This window comes from Hermetia illucens, chromosome 2 (assembly GCF_905115235.1).
Source record: "Hermetia illucens chromosome 2, iHerIll2.2.curated.20191125, whole genome shotgun sequence".
Lineage (NCBI taxonomy): Eukaryota > Metazoa > Arthropoda > Insecta > Diptera > Stratiomyidae > Hermetia > Hermetia illucens.
The window spans coordinates 7,473,202-7,499,149 of record NC_051850.1 but is presented as its reverse complement, the minus strand read 5'-3'; the positions used below and the strand labels follow the sequence as shown (position 1 = coordinate 7,499,149).

The following is a 25,948-nucleotide window of genomic DNA, read 5'->3' as shown; positions in this document are numbered from 1 at the left end:
CATCTATCCAGCAATGCTAAAGGAGTGTATGGAGCACTTAGAGCGATTGCCTACCTCTTAGCAGAAGGTTAAGGAAGTCTTCTCACCGGGCCCTGGGAAAGATGACTATTCTAATCCAAAGAACTTCAGACAGATCAGTTTGACTCCATTCTTACTGAAAGGTGTGGAAAGGTTGCACGCACTTAATGAAATCCCACATGCTTACTAGCGTGGAAAGTCCTGTGAGTTTGCTCTTCATTCTTTGGTTTCAAAGATAGAAGATGCAACGAGTACGCGATGGGGGTGTTCGTGGGCATTGAAGGGGCGCCTTTTCAAAAACTTTGTGATACCGTTAGAGAGCATGGTGTTGATGATGCTTTAATTAAGTGATATCCATGCTATGCTAACGCAGAGATTGCTGTGTGCTGAAGTGGGTGTCGATCGCTACCTAACAGCAGAAACAACGAAAGGCTGTCCCCAAGGAGTATGCTGATCAACTCATTACTATGCAAACTGCAAAATTTGCCAATACACGCTCAAGCTTATGCTGATGACGTAGCTGTGCTAGCTCTTTGAACGTGCCGTTGATCTGACAGACAGTTGATAAGTACAAAAAAAACGTCCAAAATAAACATACTATATACACAAACAATTTGTTAAACGATTTTTTTTTTAAATGAAAGTATATAAATGAAGGTAAATGTCTAATTAGAAGAAATTAATTTTCGCTTTTTTGGTCTTTAGTATTTCGTATGATCGCCTTTCGCCCTAATCACCTTTGCAACTCGTACGGGCACCGATTGGTATACATTTTCAATAAAATCGTCCGGAATTTAATTAAGCCATATCTTTTCTAGTTTTGCTTTGTTCCTTATCGATCTTTATTGCAGTCGCCGCTTAATGAACGCCCGTAAGTTCTCTATGGGGTTCAAATTTGGGCTGTTTCCTACCCACGACCACGACTGTATGCCAAGCTCTTCTTTCCAAAATGTAACCTGTGAATAAGAACCGTGTTGAGGATAAAATAGAGAAATTGACCCGAGAAAAATTTCGTTTAACTTACAGCACGAGCTCTATGACACCGAGCCGAATCGTCTTGAAACTTTACTTCATCAAAGTGCTCATGCAGTGCTTCTACCGTCTGAGCAACGCAATCTTCGATAACTTTTTTATACTTTTCTGGGTTAACAGCACCGCTTAGGGACGAAAAACTGCCAATTCCTTTGGATGTTATGCATCCCCACATCATTACTGAGGGAGAATGGCGTGCAGCTCGTACAACACACTGGGGGTCAAATGTCTTTTCTTTTCTTCTTCGCACTGGGAACGGACTGTCAGATCCCAGCACATTGAATATTGACTCATCAAAAAACACAACTCGGATCCAATCGTCCACAGTCACGTCGTTCCAATGCCCAATTCAACCTGTGGCGTAGAGGGAAATGAAGTCTCCGATGCTTTAGCGAAAGCAGGTTCAATCTCCCCCATGACAAGACCGGAACCAACAATTAGAATATCAGTGGCATTGGTCTTTAAAAACTCAGAGCAAGCTTCATACAATGACAGGTGGTAGAGCCCAAATGCTACTAGACACACCAAACTTTTCCTACCACAACCGAACATGCGTACCGCAAAATTTATCCTGTCGAAAAGCAGAATTACTTGGAGGAGTATTATAGGCATTTTTACAGGCCATAATTCGCTAGCTGCACAGAATAGGAATCATTCAAGTAATGAGGAAGCGGAATCCACGGAGCATATTCTATGTGAATGACGCATCAGACATCAAATCTTCGGTGCCGATGTTCTCCAGTTGCGACGGGTGGCATCACATTCACTAACGCAAATCCTGTGATACGTTGCGGGGGTGTTGAGTACAATGGGCCACCACGGCGTGAGTGCTCAGAAGCTAAAAAAACAACGTGCAAATTCGAGTATAAAGTAATGTTTTATGAAAAGTCCAGAGGGGTCTGGGGTTTGTGTAAGTGGTTTCGTGATTTTCGTATGTACTATTTCCTCCATCACCATTCTATTGAAATCAACCGCAGTCCATTTTCTATCTTAATTTACGTACAAATAATTATTCACTAAATCTAACAAAACATTGCGAGTACAACATTATAACTTATCACTATGGGATTGCAACTGAGGATGCAATCCGCTTCCCTGAGTGAATTTATCGTCACAAATTGTACCGTCATTTGTATCCTCGCCTCCATGTGTTTCCAAATGAGCCGTCATATCGTTCTTCTCCTTATACCGTCTTTCGCAGTTGGGGCACTGAAACCACACATCCAGATGTACCGTCATATGACGTTGTAAATCGCTGGTACTGGAGAACAATTTATCGCAAGTTTCACATTTATGATTTCGTTGATTCGCGTGTCTTTTCTTATGTCTATGCAAACTTCGTAGTTGAGCCAATCGCTTGCCACATTCGTCACATTTATGAGGTCTTGAATGACTAAATTTGTGGTGAACAAGATACGAGTTCCTGCGGAAGGATTTGTTGCAGTATTCACATGAAAAGGATTTTGTCAGAGAATGGAAAAGTTTAGTATGACGATCAAGATGCGCCTGAATCCTGAAGGCTTTGGGACAGTGCGAGCAGAAAACGGGCCCATTTTCTCTGTGAAATAGCTCATGATTTCTACGACCCGAACTCCTGGGAAAAGACTGGGCACATAGTGAGCATCGATACGGAGTTTGTTCGTTAGCATGACTTTTTTCGTGCAGGTACCGTTCCGTTGGTTTCTCAAATTGATTGTGACAAAAACGACATTTAAGGTATGTTGGATCGCCTTCTAAGGATTTTGGAATCCTATCTCCGTGCTGCGTCACAACATGCTCTCTTAGGGAAAATTTCGATTTAAATTGTTCAGAGCACAATTCACAAGAAAACGTGACTTCAGAGCGGACACGTTTCTTACGAATCTCAGCCCAATGTGAGTTTTTATGAGTCTTAAAACTTATTCGAGAGGGGAATCCCCGATTACATGTGGTACAAAAATTGTTTTGTTCGTCGAATTCTGGGTTCTGGGAAAATACGATGGTTATGGACGCCCGTTTGATTTCCCATCCTTTCCGAAGCTTCCACATACGAATTTGTCTTTTATGCCTATTTTTATGGAGTCTGAATGATTCTTTGGAATCCAGTTGACGATTGCATGTAATGCAAAACTGTCTTTCGTCATCGAACTTAGGTTTAGCTGCAAATATCACTTTTCCATTTTTCTTGGCCAATTCAACTTCAGTTGAGTTTCCAATCTTATTTGGTTCACATTCAGTACGTTTGCCTATAACCGATTCGCTGGAGTTTGGAACCAGATCGTGGTCTTTCTCACTTGCACATTGGCGACTGCTTCCTTCGCAAGGCGATGATTTTTCGCTATGAGTAGCATCCTCTGATGGGGTATCCGCAACCTTCATCAATCCTTGCTGATGAATAGGCCGCGTATCAATGCCCATTATCGCAAAAGCTTTAATTGGTGGCGTCCGATGATAATCATGACTCAAAAAAGCCTTTATCAACGTGCCAAAGCTCACATTCATTTCTTGGTCCTTCTCTGATTCAGATTTTTGAACACTTTCTCCCGAGGTTTCTCCTTTTTGTCCAGCCACGTTCAGTTGTTGAGTATTTGCATCAATTGATGTGACAGGCTTGGGTTGCATATTATTACAGCTGCTCTCCAAGAATTCCGAACGAGAAGGGTATGGACTCGGGAATGCCTCCTTCTGTTTTGCTGATGAACAAAAATAAATAGAAGTTAGTATCCTGGGCTTGTTAAAGTCACTAGAATTAACAATTGCGCTTATATACGTCAAGTAGCTAAGGATTCCTCCAATGGGGATTCTTACCTGATCCTTGGTCCTTATAATTTCCAATATTCAACTCGTCCTTTGTTCCAGATTCGTTTGATGTACTCTCTTCCTTGTTAGAATGCAAACGAGGTCTCTTGGGCCGACGAAACAGCTCCTTATGAGAGCTCCTATGTTGCATTAAGGCTTTTCTGGAGTCTAACTGATGATCGTAGATAATGTCTAACTGTTTATCTTCGTTAGATTCGTTGGTTAGTATCACTGTAGGTTCTCTTGATATTATCGAAGATACTTTGGAATGTTGAGGTTCGGCTTGATCATGGTTATCCTTCGCAACGATGTTGTCGGAAATATTGATGACAAATTTATTAGGAATGGTGTTTTTCGGAGGACAAGTTACATCGGTTTTTGTTACGGTTATTTCTGTCAGAGGAAAAGTAATAAAGATACAACATATAATGCACTCCAAGTAACAAAGATTGAAATGTGTAAATTTTATATAAGGTTTAATCCAGGGTATAATTTTGGTTGGTTGGAATTGAAGGTTTTTATTAACATATTTAGTTCGAATTAGTTCAAATATGTTTATTCAACATCTTGTTCTCATTTTCACGCTGGTTGCACTATATCTCTCACATAAATGCCCTCGACCCTATTGAAAATAACTGAGACAGTTGATTTTCATAATCCTCTCTTGAGGCGAATTTTTGACGAGCAAAAACGTTTGCCATTGACACGATTAGATAATAATCCCTTAGTGCCAGCTTCGCGCTCGGGGAGGAGCTCATAATAGATACTTCCTTGCCCAATCCCACTAAACACACAGCAAAATTTTCCTGGTCGTTGATGCTGGATTGGTTATCGTTTATCTTACTTCAAAGTGATATGCTGCAAGTGGCTCCAAGATTTAGAATAGGATATAAGCTCTCGCGTTTTGGTCTTATTCTAGGAGGGCTAGTTCCTTCTTGACTTAGTGCAGGTAGTCACAGTATGTCAGCCGGCGCAATCCGCTTTATGTTCCTAAGACCAGGAGCCCAGAGGAACCTGACCCTGGGTGTGCGGCCAGAATATTCAACGCGCATATGCACTGTCTCACCGACCTGGAGGAAGTCACAACTAAGTTCAAAGCCATAATATTCGCCTGGCTTTTGAACAGAATGACTATGTAATACCTTAGGCTCGGATCATGTCCCAGCCATCCAAAGGTTCCGGTATCGCATGTATCTCCACTTAAAATTCACTGGCGAATCCTGGAAGACGTAGAACTCGCCTACACTGTGCCTACCCAATAAGACTCCCGCATCGACTCTGTAGATCATTCGTCAGTAAAGAATATTGTGTCGGCGATTTCTCACTCTGCTCTGGCTGGAAAACCCAGAGCGAAATCCCTCTTGAAGCTCAGCATGCGTGTGGCTTAGACCATTGGGATTGCCCTGAGTTTCCAGAGTCTGCTAGCAATGCACGCTACAACGCATTTAATATGGAGGTCCCGGAGATGTAGATGTAGAAGTAAACTGAGCGACTGTCTTGACACTCGTGCTCGACTGGTGTACCTCAGGGCTGTGCCCTCAGCACTGCGCTATTCAATTTATACATCCGATTACTGCACACAAAAGTTGCTGATGCAGCCAACTCTTATCAATGGGTGGACGAGTTCTCAATAATCGTTCGTATGGTAAGGAAACTGCAGTGCCTCAGTGTGCAGGGTGAGTTTGTAAGTAGATGCGGGGGACTCAAACTCAAGAGCCATTACGTTCAAGAACAGTAACATTAAACAGATTGCTTTCTGGATAAACAATATTCTTGAGCATGTGTGATTAACCTAACTCAGAGTACAGATGATATTTCGTCCAGAACGTTCGCTGCCAGCATCTGGACTCCTATGGTATACAGTGTAGCTAATATGAAGGTCCAGATGAAGAAGGTGAAGAAACAACACTTGTTTTGAGTTTAATCTTATTGTATTTGCTGTTCAAGACTAGACACCACACAAACCGCATGTAAATCAAATCAAAACAAACAAACAAATTGACAACTCTCAGATCAACCTCTCTCCCAAGAAATTCAAAAGATTATCCGCCGTAATTTTCTGTATTGCCATGTCCTCTGGTCTAGGTGCCAATATAGCGAAGACAAATGAAGACGAGGCAACTAGGATGAAAAGTAGCGGCTTTCTTGTATTTGATACGGATGGCACACCTCTTAACAATAGAGTTCACTGTACCTGCTTCACGCCTAATGAGGACTTTAGATGCCGGCGAATATTTTTCAAGCTTCCAGTTGGTGGAGAAGAAGGAAATTACGAAACTGATGGTAGTCATCGACTCTCGTTATGTCCTGTGCTCCTCTTTTTGAATCCCCTATGCATTTTGTTTTTTCGCAATTTATGAAATCCTCTGCTGACTTTAGACAGGTTTTCTGTATTCCCAATGGGATCCTTTAAATGAAGCTGTTCACCAGTCTGCTTACCACAACAAAGGATTCCCTTTAATCTTATCATTGCCCCTACGAATGTGCAAATATTAGGCAACATCACCGAGCAAAGAAGTTAAAGTTAAATTGTCGCAGTTTCTTGGTAAAATGGGCGATTACCGAAAGTAATCTAAAAGAAAGTGTTGTGCACAACCAGCATTCACTACGCAACTAATGCGGGTTTCAGAAGAAATCCAAATATCCAAAATTTCCGTTGCAACTGAAAACAAACCGTACCCAATAGAACCGTATATATGTGAAACGAACCTAAAAAATCGCACTTGCAAACCGAATCGGTAATTTTTTCTAGATTGGCAAAACTTTCATTGACATTTATGTGAAGTTTGAGCGAGTCCATTAATGTGGGCTTAGCAGCCATTTATTTAATTTGTCTGCGATTTTCACTGCATAAAAAAATTGGACGAGTTTAATAATAATAATCGTTGGCGCAACACCAAACATTGGATCAGGGCTTTGAGGTGTGTGAGAGTACTTCATTCAAGACCGTAACGGTACACTATAAGGCCGAAACACAATTCCGTTGTGTCCGGAATGCGGATGAGAGAAGCTGCGGCCGGCACGCAGCTTCAATGTACAAGATTTAAGGTCAGCAAAGATCGGTCCGCATCGGCAAGGTTCGGTCTGATTACAGATTACAGCCGTTTGCAGTATGGCGGCGCTTATCGTTAAATTGGTTTAGAAAACTGAGAACAACGCGTTTGCTTGAAATTATCATCGAAAATATTGCAGAAGTATTTTGGAAAGTCTACTTTATTGAGATTCCAAATATTGGAGTGGCACGAAGCATTAAGTGAGGATCGTGGGGTCGCAGAAAGCTTGCCCCATACAAACCGTCCATTCACCACTGCTAAAGACAATAACATCGAAAATAAGAAGTTTGTGCTCGAAAATCGTCATGTTGGCATTGAGGAGATAGTAGAGGCTCTCAACATCTCTTATTGATGTTTGAGGTATGACTTGCATCGAAGATTTCGTTGTCGCCAAACGCCCGATCCATTCGACAATTCTCGCCGCTACCAACGCCAAGAGATTAATCTACAGCGAAGCGTGTTACATTCTGCTCGCGACCAGCGTTGAGCAGGGGGTGATTGTGAAGCCGGGATTTGCAACTTCACATAGGTCGCGCAAGCAACAGCTTAAGCCGTGACCAGTAGTAACCAAAGTAATGTCGTATTTTGTCAATAGATGGCGACACTTAAACATATCTTGTGTTGTACTTATCGTATCGGGTCATACTATACGGCGATTTGAAAACGACAATCTGGGCTACAGGTGGCTCTTTGACAGTTTTATGATCGTAAGATTCAGTCTCAAGTTATAGCGCGTCAAAAATGGGGTCCACCAAGGACGAAATTCGTCATATTTTACATTTTTACTTCCTGAGAGGTAAAAATGCAACAAAGGCGGCCAAAAAAATTTGCGAAGTTTATGGGTCTGATACTGTAACGATTAGCACAGCACAGCGTTGGTTCGATTGATTTCGTTCTGGTGTAGTGGATGTCGAAGATACACCCCGCACTGGTAGGCCAATCGTCGTAGAAACCGATAAAATCGTCGAAATCATCCAAGTAGACCGGCATGTGAGCATTCGCTCGATTGGCCAGGAACTGAGTAAGGACCATAAAACCGTTTGGAACCATTTGCAGAAGACTGAATTCCAAAAAAAAGCTGGATGTTTGTGTGCCACACGAGTTGACGGAAAAAAATCTCTTGGACCGAATCAACACCTGCGATGCACTGCTGAAACGGAACGAATTCGATCCACTTTTGAAGCGGATGGTGACTGGTGATGAGAAGTGGATCACGTATGAAAATCTCAAGCGATAAACACCGTGGCCAAAGCGCGGCGAGCCGGCCCAAACCATCGCCAAACCCGAATTGAGGGCCAGGAAGGTTTTGCTGTGTGTTTAGTGGGATTGGAAGGGAATCATCCACTATGAACTGCTCAACTATGGCCCGAGCCTCAATTCGGTCCTCTACTGTGAGCAACTGGACCGTTTGAAGCAGGCGATTGACCAGAAGCGGCCAGGATTGGTCAATAGGAATGGTGTTCTGTTCCACCAGGACAACGCTCGGCCTCACACATCTTTGATGACCCGCCAGAAGGTACGGGAGCTCGGATGGGATGTCCTATTGCACCCACCTTATAGTCCGGACCTGGCACCAAGTGATTACCATCTCTTCCGGTCCATGCAAAACGCTCTTGGTGCTACTAAGTTCGGGTCAAAAGAGGCTTGCGAAAACTGGCTGTCTGAGTTTTTTGCAAATAAAGATGAGGGATTAATGGAGTTGCCTCCTAAATGGCAATAAGTTTGTGAACAAAACGGCGCATATCTGACTTAAATCGGATAATTCTAAGTATGTTAAATAAAACGTTAAAATTTGATCACAAATACGACATTACTTTTTCCCCAATCCAATATAACACCGGCGCCCGTGAAGGAGTCTTTCTGTGACTGCCGACTTGTGCTTGTGTCCTGGAAATGACCCATCGAAGTGATGTTCAGTTTGTAGAAATTTGATTTGTGAATTTTGAGAGAAATTTTGTTTTTAATCCCGGGCAGATTTGATCAGATGGAGGGAGGGGGGTGCTATCGTGCCCTAAATTTACAAATTTAGGTGACAAGTAGCATTCGAGCAGGGAGGTCGTCTCCCACAAGTCATTGTTTAAGAGAGGAAATGAAGAACACTTGGTAGAACTACCCAAATTTCCAATGAGGTCAAAGCGGACCCAATCAAGTAGCGAAATAGCTAGTATGCCAGGACAGCAAGAGACAAAATAAACTCACAACAAAATTTCGAATTATTAACTCCACTTGCTCACTAGCGGTGCTATTGTGAAACATTACCGAAGCGATCTAAGAAATTACAAATAACATCCACGCAGAAAACTTTTCTGGAAATTCGCTCTTGTTTTTAGCTCATAGCAGCCAACTTGTTCTTAATCGTCCTCGCCAGAAAGTTCTTAGTAGCTAAAGACTCTTCCCATGGACAATAACGCAACCGAATATTCCCTAGAAACATTGAATAATGACACCTTGGTTGGCCACTGCTTAACCCCTGCGCGATCTGGTTGCATACACACATCCTGTCTAATGAATTTCAACTGATCTTACATAAATTTTCAATTTAGAGGACACACTACCAATGGTACCATGTTAAAATGATGAATGCGCGTTACTCCAAAATTGTGGCGAGGATATAGTGACGAGAGTCATAGAAATGCTAAACTAAACAGCAAACTGGAAGCACTATCAGAATGTGCCTTGGTGTTGAGATCGTCCTTATAACCACATAGTTTATCCGTTAACGAGGGCTTCAAGTGCGTGTTCCATAATTCAAATTCATTCTCTATGCAATACTCTAATAATTACCTTTCTCTTCAATTGCGTCTTTGCTGGAAGCGACTTCCTCCCTGGCCGTAATTTCAAAACAGCTATCCTCCCGTACACAACAGTCCGAGCGGGGTTCCTTTAGATGTTTGCTTAATGAATCCATACCGCCAAAACGAGAGTTACAAGCGTCGCAAACTGCGAAATATTTTCCAGTGAGTGATATCAGGATACGTCCGCACTTCGCTCTCAGGTCGACGCTTGAAGAACCTTGATTACCACCCACAGCTTCATCGCCTTCTAGCAACGTTTCTATAATTTCCTGTTGTGATTCAACCTCTGCCGGGATTCCCGAATTCAGTACAGATATCAAATTCACGTTCAAAGGCTTTATTTTGAGTAATAAATCTTCCACAGAAAATAGGAGACGTCACTACCAAAGAAAACATTTTCTTCTTCTTCCGAGGTTGACGCGTGGTTTTTACCTAGGGAAATTTGTGTGAGGTAGGTGACGGTGGACGGTTAGCTAGCTCGAAACAAAGGTGGAGTACACCTTTAGGTCTCACGTTTGATTTGCCGATGAAGATTCGAAACTGTGTAGCCTGATTGCACTACGAAATCGAATTCACCCTAGACTGCAGTTTCATGTGAGATCTCATCCTGGATGATCTATTTCAAATTTATTATCCTCTGTATACGAAATCTTTTTTTATGATAATATTTACAGTGGGGCAAAGGTATTATCGGACAAAGAGTGTTCCATTTTTTGAATATGTTTATTTGTATTCAATTATAAGATTTTCCTTTCAAAATTTATACGGACCTTATACATAATAAACTTACTTTTTAAAAGATCACAACAAACGAGTACTGGTAGATAGAAGTTTGCATGAGTTGAGAATTATTCTTCGAAATGAAAAGAATATGGAAGCAGTGGTTATGAGTGCCAAAACAAATAGCTCTTGAAATATGTCACCTAATAGTAAAGTTGCATGTAAAAATTATTTGTGGATGCTATTTAACTGTTTAGGCATTATAAAACACTATAAACAAATATCTTCAAATTCAAAATAAGAACAGACCTGCGTACCGATCATCATGATCGTATTTTAAAGCAAACGCAGAAATTTGTGGATGACATGCTCTCCATTTCAGAAAAAAGCCTGAACCCTGTGTCTATGGCACGGTTAACCAGAAAGGGGAATATAACAGCTCCCTTATCGAGAGGAACTGCAAAAGTGACTACAGCTGATCTTTCGGTGACACTGTTGCCTAATTCTTCCAGAAAGGGGGAGAGAAAGGATCAGCAGAAGGAAACTTCAACCACAAAGGAGAGGGGACTACAGACTAAATATAACCTGTCCGAACCTTCGATTGCGCCTCCACCAGGAAAAACGGAAGGGGAGCCGATTATATGGACGCAACTGATCTAATACCGAAGACTAGTTAAATTTCCATAAGTCGGAGCGTAAATATAAAAGTCTTATAAAACATTCGAAACGAGACTCCTTTAGTGCATACTGTAAGAATTTGGAAGGGAAAGAGAGATTTCCAGGTTGTGCCGAGTCCTTAAAAGGATAAGTCGGCCAAGTTGGGGTCTCCTAGAAAACACGATGGGACTTTGACAAATTCCGGAGTTGAGTCTGTACAGACTCACTTGGAAGAACCCTTCTTCGGGAGAACAGGTGACAGAAGTGGGAGGAGGAGAACTGGCGGTATCTGCAATCAAAGAGATTACTGTGTGCTGAGGGGGTTATTGATCACTACCTAACAACAGAAGTGACGAAGTGAAATATCTGAGAGCTATTCTAGACAAGAAACTTCCTTGGAACAAATATGTAGTAAAGATGTAACGAGCTCTTACAACATATGGGCTATGCGGGCGGACCGTTTCTTCGACATGGGGACTTAGGTCTTAGATCTATGTAAGGGCGCAGAGTATTAGGAGAACTGAATCTCTCTGATTCTCAGGTCCACAAAATTTTGTTTAGCAGAAGATATGAAATTATACTGAAATGCAGAGAAAACTAGGAATTCCCAAAAAGTGCGTGGCAAGATATACGAAGTCTCAAAAACACAACAGGGTTTTGGAGCAGGAATGTACCTCCTACCTCTCGAGTAAAAACGAGAAGTACGCTTCTCCTTCCCTAAAACAATAATCAACTGTTTTTCTGGTTGAATTGTATGCTATGCGAAGGGCAGCAACCTGGATGATTGACGAATCGTTGAAGGGCAAGCGCATCGCAGTCTACAGCGATAGTCAAATTAAATTGAGGACATTGAATTCTAGTTTCATTGGGTGAAACTACTCTGGGTAGCTGATTATTGTGAAATTTCGGATAGCACAAGGGTCATTAGGTCCTGAGATACAGAGTTCGTGGCGCGATTACCATACTGTCTTGTTTTTTTTTGGTAGAACCAACTAAGAAGATACGCGTAAAAATTTCATGGCAATAGGCCTAGAAGCTCTTGAGATATTGAAGGTTAATTAATGATAAATTTAGCTAAAAAGGTTGATTGACAGTTTCGTCCAGGGTAGAGGAAACTCATTAGACGCTGCCTCACCTTTGCCCTGAGAGCAGCGTGACCGAAAGTAACGACAGGTGGTAATCGCTCCATTTATATATAATCGCAAACACGACATGATTTCGAATTGTATTGAAGTGAAATTCGTTGTTAATTCAGGTGAGGCAGCGTCTGGCCTGGTCGAAACACTCAATCAACTTTTCTGATAAACTTGGGTTTTTAACCTAAAAAGAGGAGTCCACGGACCACAAGAGAACAAATTACTTGCTTCCCAAGTGGCCCGGTCCGTAATCAAGTAGACGCGGACTCAAGATTCCCTGTATCCTCAACGATAGATTTGTGTTTGTTGAAACGATGGAAAAACCCTAATTTCGCGTGGCAATCAAACACTATTAATGGGAAAAAATATCGTTCAAGCTGAAAAATGGTTGAAAAAATGTTACCCAGAAAAGTTCCCTTCGAAAGCTACCACTTGCCGATGGTATGAGAACTTTAAACTTGGTGGAACATCTACCGAAGACGCACGGCACTCAGGTCATCCAATTGAAGTGGCTGCGCCCGAAAACATCCAAAAAGTCTGATCGTAGAGCGAAGTTGGAGGGCATAGGTAAGATCCTGAAAATATTAAAGGGCACTACGTCCAAAAATGTGCTTGACAATTTGGATATGAAAAAATTTTGTTCACAGTCGAGCAAAAACATCAGCCAATTAATGATTCAAAGCGCTGTTTCGAGGTCTTTACACACAGTAGAAAGGAATTTTTTGCGTCGGTACATAACAATGGATGAAACGTGGATTTATCATTATACTCCGGAGTCAAAAAGAGCGCCAGCCGAATGGAGACGAAAAGATAAAAGCCAGTCAAAACGTCCGAAGACACAAAACTCAGCAGGTAAGGTTATGACTGCATTGTTTTGGGACATCCACGAAATTTTGCTTTTGGACTTTCGTCCGAAGGGCCAGACAATCAACACCGACTACAATTTTGAAATATTGAATCGATTGGTTGATGCAATTGAGCAGAAAAGATCTCACTTGGCGAAGAAAAAACCGATGTTTCACCAGAATAATGCCGAATTGCCCCATCCGACATCTACTTGTTCGCAAGTCCGGGGAGAAGATTCGGCCCCGATGGTGAAGTTATTGCTGCACCTGAGGCCCATCTTCAGGCTAAAGACAAAGTTTTTTATAAGAAAGGCTGTATCGGTATGGAAGGCAACCATCTTGAAGAATAAAGTCGAATTTGGCAAAAATAAAAATCCGTTTTTATTGGTTAGTAGCAGTAAATTCGCGCAAAATTGCTGAGTTTGAACTACTATAACTTTGGTGTTAATGGCCAGATTTTCATGAAATTCGCCATGTGAATGCGAAATATAGTCCTCTATGCTTGGTAGTCTTAGGGTGAATTTACGGGGGTTCAGTAAATTTCTAAAAGTTGGTACTATACTATTAGTAAGTTTATTTGAGCAGATATCGGAATGGGACATATTTTGAGGCCCAGATTTCATCCAAGCGCATCACCCTGATTTTTTTCGGATTTTTGGGTTGTGTAGTTTCCGAAAATGAGCCCTGTCTCACTTTAAGTACGTATATTTTGACTCCTTACTCGCAGACTTTGCCATTCATCCCAAGACTAATGTTAGTTTCGGAAAGTACTAATTGAGACCTTGATATTTGATCCCTTCCCTACTATATCCGAGTAAAAAAATATTTAAATCTCCCCCTTGCATGTATGGGGAGCCCCCCTTTAAACTCCACCTAAATTCCGCTCGAAACGTCTCACCATAGGGTCAAAGCTCTTACTGTACAAGACAATGATCTTCCCAGTCCTTATGTATTCCTCGGAGACTTGGATTCTTAGCAAAAAAACTGCGAAGAATCCTCCGAAGAATTTTTGACCCCCTACATGAGGATGGACGATTCCGTAGCCTACGTAACGACGAAATCTATGAACGATATCACGACCGTTTGGTTGTGGAAAAAATCCGGCAGGTTGCGGTGGGCGGGTCACTTAATCCGTTGGATGAGGATGATCCAGCCCGGAAAGTCTATAAGGGCAATATCTATGGTAGAAAAAGAAGACGAGGCAGACCCTGACCCTGAGATGGAGCGATGGCATAGGTCAGGGCACCAGAGAGGTTTTAGGGATATCGAATTGGTGGACCTCGGCGCAAAACCGGGGCGTCTGGAGTTCCTTATTAAGGCAGGTCTAGACCGGATACCGGTTGTTGTGCCGTTGAGGATGATGATCATGTACAAACAAACTCCACATTCCTGACAACATCCATTAAATATAATGCGCATCAAAATATGCCCCACAATCATCCAATTATCCCGCAACATCATATCAGCGGCATTTTACTTAAGCTACACCCAACTCAAGTACTCGAGTATCTCCTTGACTCTGTTCATAAAAATATCGAAAAATATCCTTGTGTATTATATTCTTATCTTCTTTCTTGTAAAGGTGTTATCTAGCGTACAATAGTATAAAATAAAAACTAATCCTAATCAACATATCCTTTCATTATTCTACTCTATAGTATCGGAATTAAATCTAGTGTTCATGGGTTGTCTACTGGTCAATATACTTTCAATTGCTCATTGATATTAACTTGGTGTATTTTAGAAATTGCTTGCAATCATGGATTTATTGGCAGAGGAGTGTTTCCACACTTCCAACGGACCAAAGTTAGCACTTACCGCTAGAAAGTTGTATATCACTCCATTGGGTTTGAGTAGTTTCTATTCGCGGCTAGTCCCTAATCCATAGGGCTCGAAATGCGATTGCAATTCACTATGTTGCGTGAATTTTTCTTCGGAAATCGGGCAACTATACGTTTCCTCGCAGTCTTCTACTTCCTTTTTAACAATTAACGAGTTCCCCCCCTCGGACTGCTCGTCAAAAATCGGGCACTGAAACGCACCATCGTCAGAGGTCTTAGACATATGCTTTTGAAATTCAGCGTCAGTGAGGAATAATGTTCCACATTTTTCACATTTATAATTCCGCCGGTTAGCATGCCTTTTCTTATGTACACGTAAACTTTGTAGGCCTGAGAATCGGATACCGCATTCCTCGCATTCAAGCGGTTTTTCTTTTATATGAGTAACATTGTGCGATGCTAGTTTTCTTTTCGTGTTAAATGAATTTCCGCACTTCTTGCACGGATATGATTTTATTTTTAATTGTGATGATTTTACGTTAGAATGAACACGTTCCACATGACGATTAAGATATGGAAGGAATCCAAAAATTTTTGGGCATTGCAAACAGGGAAATAGACGAGTTTCACCATGGAATGACTCATGAATTCTACGAGCTGAGCTTTTGGTGAAGGATTTCGGGCATAGTGGGCATCTATACGGCTTTTCTTCGTTGGCATGGGTTTTCTCGTGTTGGAAACGTTCTGTTGGTTTTTCAAACTGCTCATGACAGAATCGACACATTAGGTATGTTGGATCGTCTTTGAGCGACGTCGGGATCTTATCTCCGTGATGGGGCACAATATGCTCTCGTAAACCTGCTTCTGATCGGAATTGTCTAGTGCAAAATTCGCATGAAATTGTAGCTTTCGGCAGAAGGCCTTGTCGTTTACGAATCCGTATTCTATGTATTCGTTTGTGACATCTATAGGTAGCTCTGGTAGCGAACCCACGATTGCATGTAATGCAAAAGTTTCTCTCGTCATCGAAACTGGGATTTTCAGAAAACACTATTCTTATGGGTCCTTTTTTTATTTCCCATCCGTTGCGTTGCTTCCATTTATGAATTTTGAATTTATGACTACTTTTATGAAATCTGAATGCTTCAATCGAGTGCATTTGACGATTGCATGTGATGCAAAAGTGTTTTTCTTCATCGAACTGAGGTTCTAGTGAGAATACCTTTGCAGTGCACTTAAATTTCAACTTTTTGCCTTTCTCCCCTTCACACTCTTGACTATTCTCGTCCTCTAGATCACGCGATTCACTATCCTCATCGACCTTCTCATGTACCTTTTTATGAGCCGTCATATTATTCTTCCTTCTAAATCGCTTTTCACAATGCGGACATTGAAAATACACCTCGGAATGCACACTCATATGACCGAGCAATTCGCCGTTGGTGAAAAATAATTTTTCGCATTTTTCACATTTAAAGTCACGTTGATTAGCGTGTCTTTTCTTATGCCTATATAAACTCGTTTGATGGCGGAGTCGAATCCCACATTCATCACATTCATAATTTTTTTCTTTCGTGTGAGCTAAGCTGTGTCTCCTAAGCTGTACTTTGGAATCAAATATCTTTCCGCAATCTTCGCACATTAATGGTTTCTTGCTACAATGTACACATCTAACATGACTATTGAGGCGTTGCCGAGTTGAGAAGGATTTAGGACAATGTACACAGCGAAATGGACGATCTTTTCTATGAATGGATTCGTGAATTTTGCGGTGCATATTCCTGGCAAATGATTTCGGGCAAACTGGGCATCGATATGGTTCTGGTTCGTCAGAATGGCTCTTCTCATGTTGGAAACGTTCTGTTGGCTTCTCAAAACGCATAAAACAAAATCGACATTCAAGGTATGTTGGATCATTTTGTAGGAACTCTGGAATGTTATCTCCATGTTGCGACACAATATGTGTTCTTAAGCCGATTTCTGATCTTAATTGTTCCGAGCAGAATTCACAAGAAAATCTTGCTTCTGTCTTAATAAAACCTCCCTTGGCGCGAATTTTCCTTCTATGCAATTTCTTATGAGTCTTAAAGCTGTCTATGGAGGTGAATCCGCGATTACATGTGATACAGAAGTTCTTCTCATCATCGAAGATCGGATTTTCAGAAAATACCACTTTGATCTTCCCTTGTTCCACTTCGAAACCATTAGCGATCTTCCACTTTACAATTTCCGATTTATGAATCTTTTTATGGCGCTTGAATGCTTCCTTCGAATTGAATTGACAATTGCAGGTAATACACAAGGTTTTGGCATCGTCGAAATCGGGCTCCAAAGCAAATACGACTGATGCGCTCCCACCGGACTCTAGCCCTTGGTCTGCATCTGTTCCATATTTCCCACTAACATCCTCGCATAGCGATGTTTTCTCTTCTGAGGTTACCAACCCTAATTTACCAAGTGTCGCACTTATCATTTCGTTTCTTACACCGTCCTCGTTCGTTGTATTGGTCATGGGTTCAGTCTTAATCCAGCCTTGTACTGAAGATCCGCCATGAAAAGACTGTGAATCGAGCGTATCGCCGGAATATAACCTCAGTCGTTCTGCCCCGTCATCGTCTATTGTTTTAATGCTTCCTTCATTGTATGCTGTTGGAAAAATTGCAATATAAATATTAATTAACTCTGCAAATTCACCATTTCTGTTAGTAGTTAGTAATAAAATTTAGGAAGCTAATACCTGAGTCATGCATCTCGTAGTCTCCGAAATCTAGCTCATCCTTGACTATAACCTCGCCTGAAATATCTTCCTGTCTGCCTTGATTTGAACGGGCCATCATCTGCTTACGGAACTTCTCCCTGTGATAATATTTATGTCGCAAAAAAGTCTTCCGCGATTCCCACTGACGATCGCATGTGATACAAAAATTTTTTTTCTCATCGTAGATGGGTTTAGCGGTAATTATCACATTTGGTTTCTTCGTTGATTCCGAACATTTAGTGAAGCATAGATTTTTCTCTTTACTTGAGGTTTCGTTTCTGACAATAGTCTCCCGATCATTGGTCACAGATTCCTTCACATTGAAGTCTTTCGTAATCCTGCACACAGTGATATCCTCCTTAATGTCCTCTGTTGGATAGAACACAGTCACAGTTAGATAAGGATTACAAAAGTGGAAATGGGGTCTTTTGAGATGATTGACACATTCACACTTGCGGTACAATATAATGAGTAAAATGTAGTTCTTTTGGTTTCCCGATTTCTTGTAGTATATTTTTAATCAAATCCAGTAGCTCTCCCAATAAAATTAATTTTGTTTTTGCGTAAATACATCGAATTCGGGAGCGAGTTGCTCCCTTCTTCTATACCTTGATGGGCAACTTCCCTGATCGGAATTTGATAATTTGGCAGGGTCTTCCCGTAGTACTTCTAAGCTTTCCTAGGCTGTCCTCCGCACCTGCTGAAGTAGCTCCTGGTTGTTTTGTTTGAGGATTGAGCAACGATTAGCACCTGTAACCAGTTTCGGGTCACGATGCTCCCAGGCCAGAGGCGACGAAACTGTCAGTCATTTTTTTGAAAAGCTTTTGCGTACGTAACAGAGTTGGTACCCAACGTGGGGCCCGAAAGGTAGCATTCTCGCTATCTTTTGGGGTTTACGCCCACCGAGCTTGTTAATTTTAGGATCAGAGCTTCCTTCGATCGCGTATACTCTGATGCTTAAACGAACTTAGGACAATTTTATTCACTAAGTGAACATCCTTTTGTAAGTTAGAGCTTGACGCTCAAAACAGGGCCCTTCAGCGGATTCCTCTGCATAGCCGCCTGAAACTGTTGCCAAGGTGCCTGAATGGACAATGTCAAAAGAAGTAAAATGGACCTTATTCATCCACTTGCCCATCCGAAAATCAGGAACTTGAGGAACGGAGAGTTATATCTCTGCTGAACTGGCTGAGCAAGTCCTACGTGAAAAATTAGTTCCCATCCGGAAATTATGCCTTACTTTAAAGACGGTAGATGGGACTCCTCATTCCACGCTGGGAAAGATTTCTGCTACGGTCACGTTTAGGGGATCTGCAGCTGACCTGGAGTTCTGGATCATCCCCAGCCTTAGTCAAAATCTGTATTTGGAAGTTGATTTTGTTCACGCTTTTAATTTAGTACCAGCCTTTTTTCTAACAAACGGTATTCCGTCTTCGCATGTCTGGCTCAAAACCTTTCGCAATCGGATTTTGTGATAGGCGGACCAAATCTATCTGAAAGCCGGGGCTGCTACACAGACTGTACCCACCAGAGTAAAGCTTCAGTCCATCAGTCCGCTCATTTCCTTCTATGTTCCTATGACTAGGAACCTTAAGCGCGTCTTTCAGGCTATTCAGCACGTTTCTGCACTGCCCCACCATTATGGAGGATGTCGCCGCTGAATACAATGACTTAATTGCCGCTTGGTGGCTGATCAGAATGTCTATGTTACGTTGGATCATATTCCAACCATCGACAAGCTTCCAGTATCGCCCGTATTTCTACTTGGAATACACTGATTAATCCTTAGAATATAGCTAGAACACCCTGTGTATATCCGAGTAAACTTCCGCGCCGACTAAAAGGATTATCTTTGTTCGATTGGTGCCCTGGTTGGAAAGTCCACAGTAAAGTTTCTCGAGGTACTTCGTCTAGGATGTTATCATGCCCGGGAGGACTTCAGAGCCCCAGTAGCACCGACCCAAGCGTTTCTTTGAATGCTATTAAGCTTCGTTGTATGTTATATACTTTTTGCTCAGCGCCTGCCATCACATAACAAAACCGCACGGAGGATAGGAGAGCTACTGATTTTTATGAATAAGATGTACCCGATTTTCCCTTCTGGCCTTCTGAGAGCATATGTTTTAGGAGATTTCTAAGAGGCTACACTCTCGCCCCGGTTATTTACCGTTGACACTCTTGTAGGAGTTTCACGGTGGTCGTAGTTGTTTCAGTGGTACTCTGATTGTGGTCACAAAATCAATCCGTGTCTTAAGAAGACTGTGGAGTTAAGTCAACTCGACAGGTACTCACCTCAAACCACCAAGGACGTAACCGCTCGCTATTTGGGGTTTTTTCTATATCACCATGGTAAAATTTGTGTTGCCAACAAATTGGTAGCCAATTGGCGGGACAATCATCATCACGATATGCAAGGGTCACAAAGAGGGGCCACCAGCTTCCTCCTCCACCCCATCCTGGCCCACGCAAGTAAGGGAGACTCTTCTGTAATCCTCTCGGACGACGGTGGTTGCCCTGTCAATGAGCTTATTAACCATACGAAGCGCCGTAACAGTTTTTTTAGCGAGACCCTTCTCTTCTTCTTATGTACGGCCCTCCAGAGGTGGAGTTGGACAATCTTTACTGCGATCATATCAAAATACTCCCAATTGACTACTTTTCAAGGAGGATGATCGCTGCTATTTCACAACAAGGTTGTAAAAAAGATCTTCCACTATTCCGTTCATACCCTCCCTTCACAATAAAGGGATTGTGCTCAAAATTGAACCATTTTAACTTGAAAGAAGCCCCTCCTTGATGCCCCGATGCCTTTTTAAAAGGGTGATTGCCATAATTGTCAGAATCATCCATCTGAGGATGATGTTGAAATTCAATCTAGGCCCTCTGTGGATCACGTTTCAGGTTCACCAAGAGGGAGGGAGAGAGGTATTCGTACAGGCTCGGTGTTTTCTCAGGGGTCCGGAGTATGCAAATTTTAACAAAATTATATTAGTTTTTTAATTCCAGGTACCTTAGTAGGTAGCGCGATATCGCTTCAGAGAAAAGTGACATTACAAGTACACCTTTTATGACTCTAACCGCACATTTGATAGGCAGGCGATTCATTACCAAGCGATAACATTAAAAATCAATTACTTAAAGCCAAGAATCTGCGTCTCCATATTCACACGCAGTCGAAATATTTTTTTTAGTCTAAAATCATCTAAAAGAACAGGGAATCATAATAATAATAAATTTGCAAGATGGCGGCGTTTGGACGGTATGAACAATATAAAATTTTGGGGGGATTTCGATGACGAACGACCAAAAGGTTGGAGGAAACAACGATGACTTGATACGCTGGATGGTGATTTGAAAGCCTCACGACATTCAGATCAGACTTTTCACTGGGCAAAATTGCGCAATAGATCAAAACGAGCTGACCACACTCCTGCACGGAACAAAGGTTGAAGAAGAATTGTGAAATTCATATGAGTGTACTTCACTAAATAAAAAATGATAACTTCTTCATTTGAATTGAATTTTCAAGTCGATCGGATGAAAATTCCTCGAGTTCTACTGCTCTCCGATTTCGAGAACGTGGTTCCCAGAAAAATGTGTATATAATTTTAAAACGCTGTAACTGCAGTTATTCTATTAAATATTTTAACTTCTCTCTGCTATCCCAGCACCATACAATTGCCCCTCCACAGCCGTGCTTTACTCTTCCAGTTTTTTCAGGTTGCTGTAATACTACGTCGAGTTTCTTTGCCGTTTTGGAAAGTGAGGGTTTAGTGGGTTAAATTCGGGTTTTTTCTTAAGAACTAGTTTTAAAAGTATTTTTAAACAGCAGTTTGTTTACAAGAATGTTATTGATTGGAAGCTAGGACTGTTGCAGCGTATTTCAAGCCTTTAAAAAAATTGAAGAAAAAAAAATTCAAATATATATAACCCCCCATGAAATGTTGCAACGTCTGGTGATATAAAGTTTGGAACGCGGTCGCTGATGATAATGCGATATTACACTTTATACTACTATTTTTGTGATGATGATGTGATATCATGCAGCTGCCGTTTTGTGCAGATCGTAGTGTTTTTTCATTTGCTTTACCTTGACAAGTGTATAGTTTCCAGTGTTTATTTGCTCTTTTTGTAGTTCCACATCTAAAGGCGTCAATCAACATGTGGTTTTTAGAAGTAAATTATCAACGTCAGTCTTGTTGCTAGTTAATTTCTGCCAGTTAGTGCCGCTGACCCTGCATGGGTAGTTTTTTTAATAACAAACAAAAAGATAAATCAGTAATTTCTCGATTATAAGTGGCAGCCGCTGTTTTGGATCATCAGCATCCAGAAGTGGCTCCCACAATATCCCAAAATTTGTCTTGAACATGCCTCAAAAGGCGAAAAGGACACAAAGAGACGGGCCGCCCGCCTTCTGTGCATGCCTCCAATATGTTGAAGCCCACAGCTTCAGCCCCTGTTGAAGAGGTCCCCCAAAACGTAAGGGAAATAGTCACTTACGACGAAGGCATCCTTAAAAGATCCTTCCCAGTGTTAGTTAATACTAGTTTTTCGCCCAGACAAAACCAAGAACAGCTTGGATGGTATCCACAGTTTGGAAACGATCAACAATTTACAACTAAATAGCATCACTGATGCTAAGAAAATCTATATCTTGCATTTTCATATCATCCTTGACACTGCAAAAAATGTGAACGATTTTGTTAAAAACGAAAAGTTGAAGAAGGAAGGGTTAATAGCATTTTTTCCTCGAAATTATTTTTACCGCTATGGTATGGTAAAGAGAATTCCATCTTCCTTCACGGAGGAAGAAGTCCTCGAAGAAACCACCACCCCAATAAAAGTTGTAAAAGTGCTACAGAGAATCCCGAAGGGCTTCTTCCGTCTACTACTGTGAAATTCACTTTCGAGGGATCTGACCTCTCCGAAAAAATCATCTTTGGTTATACACGGCTGATATAGAATACTACATTCTCAAACCCCGACAATCTAGCAAATTTGGAAGATTGGGTCACTCTTCCAGCCACTGCAAAGCTTCCAATGAAAGATGTCTAAAATGCGGCAAAAAATTACTCCGATTCGGAAAATATTATACTTTCCCGTCCCTTACGAAAAGGTGGATTTTACCCATCAGAAACCCTCAAGAGGATATAAATAAAATAGTAAGAGGAAAATACTGCTTCAGCGCTGTGCCTTCGATAGCGGGATCGCCGCCTATAACCACCGGAAAAATCAGATAGTCTCTGACTATCAAAAACTCCTAAACGAAATGCTTAAAACATTTAGTAGTTCCTACAAAGCCTTTCGTACCACATTAAATCCAAAGACCAGCTACCTCTAATTGAAGGCCAATCAGTTTGTCGGCTTATACCACAGATTAGCGCTCCCCAACAATATCGACAAGTCCAGCACCACAAGATTTGTGAAACATAGGAGATCATCTAACCTCTCATACTACCCATATCAAATTCCTTGACAGAACGAGAACCGGCTCTCTCACTATGAAACTTCGTTTTGAGGATATTTTAACAAAGGCTGCAACCAACGCTCTACGAACAGGGTCTGGCATTAAAAGTGGACTCCACCCCAACAAAAGCTTAATGCTCTATAGGAGCCTAACCAGACTCAGCTTTGAATATGCTGCAGCTTACTCTGTCAACAGCCCGGTGCAGCACGGGACCGAAATCTCAAAAAAATATCATTTCAACCGACACTCTGGGAGTGTGCAAATGCATGGTATCTCAAACACCCACCCACTACTTAGTTGCAGAAATGCAAATGCCTTTGTTGAGGATTCAATCTTTGAGTAAGTCCGACTAATTTGGACCGCAGCGCCAGACAGACCTCCTCCCTCGTTATTAGTGTTTGATTACCCACACGATTCGTTAAGAGAATCGACTGTTAGCATTCAACAAAAGTTCAGGAGATATAACTAAGGCAAAAAAATTGAAAGAAATAATAGTAATAGAAAGTCTTTTCCAAAACAGCTTTCATCGTGGATAAGATGGGTCTGTAAACTTAAAAACCACTTGCAAACCCGTAGTATCTACTAGTCACTAACAAACTTTGCATCTGATAGTACGTTGACATCTAGCAACTTGCACAGCAATTTCACTTTATGTTTCACACACACCATTAAACAATTACCTTTACTTCTAAAATCGCCTCGCTCGAAGGCGACCTTGTTGATGGAAATTCCATCGTTGCTATCCTTCCATATGCCACAACCCGAGTATACCCCCTTAGCATGCCTGGTAAATGAATCCGTACTGTCGAAACGGCCCTTACAGCCATCACACAATAAGGTATATTTGCCACTAGCTGAAATCAAGACGCGACCATACTTCGGTTTCTGGTCAATATTAAGGTAATTTGCACAATTTCTCTCAGTTTCGGGGTCATCTAAGAACTCGGTTGGAATCTCTTTCTCTAATTTAATATTTGCTAGAAGACCCGAATTTAGAAATGGTACTAAATCCATATTTATTAAGGTTTATGCACTTGTTTTGGTCAAGAATGTCTCCATTAAAAGCAACAAGTGACACTTGCAAAGAAACTAAGACCTTTCATTTCTTATTCTTTCTATGATGCCAACATATCAATGCACGTACACAACCAGTTCTGGGTAAGATTGGGTAGCTCCCAGAGCAGAGGTGAGGCGGCGTCTGATTAGTTGCCTCTGTCCTGGACGAAACCTTTTTTTTTTAGATTGGGTAGCTACGATATCGTCTTCCATTTGGAATATGTGTCCGCACCGACAAAAACCCACGAAAAAGTTGTGTAAAACTAAAAGAAGAACTATTACGTTAACACTAGGATGGTGCAAAGAACTCTAAACAAACACTCCTCTAGGATAACCAAGCAAAAGCCGGTCATCAGTGCAGCTGAAAAACTTAAAAGAAAATAATTTGCTTTTATGCACAAAAACAAGGACATATCGTTTTGGAAAGAAGTTGTGTTTACAGATGAAAGTCAGTACAAGATATTTGGTCACGATGGTCCACCAAAAGTTTGGCGGACAAAAGATACTGCATTGGAGACAAAGAATTTACGGAGCACCGTAAAACACGTCGAAGGTCATGTGTTTGTTTGGGGGAGTATGAGTTGGTCAGAGCTCGGTAATCTAGTGTTTATTGATGGCAAAATGGACCAACATGTTTTGAAAAACAATTTACAGGAATCTGTCAATACAATGGGTTTCGATCCGAATTATATTTTCCACCAGGACAACGATCCCAAAAATACAGCTGAGTGGCTACTGCATAATGTTTAGAACATTAGCAACTGCATTCACCAAAGCAGAGTCAAAACGTAAATCTATTTAACATTTGTGGGACTGCCACGAAAAGCAATTACACAAACACCATATTCCTTCAAAAAGTTCTTTGCCGGAAGCTATGCCAGGATGAATGGGATATTATACCTCAAAGTATTACGTAGAAACTTGTATCATCTATGCCATTGCGGATGCAAGCAGTTCTGGAAGCCAAAGGTCCAACCAAGTATTGATATTTAACCAATAGACAAATATCTCAGAATAACAATAGTCGTACGATCACTTTTGTCGCTTAGAATTATTTTGTTTTTATTACTTTTTTAATTTTTGCAAAGACTAGAAGGAACTGTTTATGAATACAAAATTTATTTAAGTTGTCCATTTGTTATTTTTCTCTTCTTGTACGGTTTATTCTAAGTTAAATCAAATAAATGCAGTTTATAACGTTTTAAAATGTCGTACGATGAATTATGTCGGAACGAAACCAGACTGGGGGAAGCAACCAACGTAAAACCACATGCTCCCGGTTACAGTACTTTCCGCAACGACGCGAGCAGAGGCAGAGCCATACTAGCCAAAGCGGGACTGTGGGCAAATAGCATTCTATCGGCTGCACTGGCATCAAACTGTCTGTTAACAGTAGTCAAACTTCCTGTTAGGGGTTGTGGCGTCCTCCTCTTAATCGGCTCTCTCTACTTCCCGGGTGGCACAGGTCGTCACCTCACTCCCATTCTGGCCGAACTCTGGGAAATCGCGACCAGTTTCGATGCGTTCATCATCGGCGGTGACCTCAACGCGAGGCACGTATCTTGGGGCGACTCAGTTAACAACGAAATCGGCAAAGTGCTCTTCGATTAGTTTCAGTCAGGCCCATTCCTTGGCGTGGACATTATTAACGCGTGAGTGCCATCTTTTCCTCGTGGGCCTTCTTTCCTAGACGGCTTTATAATCTCGTACAATCTCTCAGCATGTGTCACTAGCTGCTCCTCTCTAGCAGCCCGCTCGGACCATCATGCCCTCAGCCTCTCTCTACATCTACAGTAAATTCTCCTCTCTCTTCAATCTGACAAACTGGGACAATTTCCAACGCAACTTAGCC

General features: G+C 41.5%; 1 protein-coding gene across 1 annotated transcript; it reads right to left on the bottom strand.

The window, feature by feature from the left end:
* Positions 1–1,908: 1,908 nt before the first annotated feature.
* On the bottom strand, positions 1,909–24,115 carry LOC119647556. Its single transcript, XM_038048548.1, has 6 exons — positions 23,721–24,115; positions 17,553–17,942; positions 14,897–17,461; positions 9,666–10,049; positions 3,838–4,221; positions 1,909–3,722 (listed from the first exon to the last, which is right to left on the bottom strand). Exons 1-6 carry the CDS (start codon positions 24,052–24,054, stop codon positions 2,098–2,100), a joined length of 5,682 nt encoding a protein of 1,893 aa, XP_037904476.1. The 5' UTR covers positions 24,055–24,115; the 3' UTR covers positions 1,909–2,097.
* Positions 24,116–25,948: the final 1,833 nt, after the last annotated feature.

Excerpts from the sequence above, each read along its gene's own strand:
- LOC119647556 (XM_038048548.1), bottom strand. The coding sequence starts at position 24,054 with ATGGATTTAGTACCATTTCTAAATTCGGGTCTTCTAGCAAATATTAAA. Across the intron at positions 10,050-14,896 it reads ATTAGGGACTAGCCGCGAAT|TCCTATTTTCTGTGGAAGAT; the intron begins AGAAACTACTCA and ends GGTAGTGACGTC. Across the intron at positions 3,723-3,837 it reads TTATAAGGACCAAGGATCAG|CAAAACAGAAGGAGGCATTC; the intron begins GTAAGAATCCCC and ends TTTGTTCATCAG.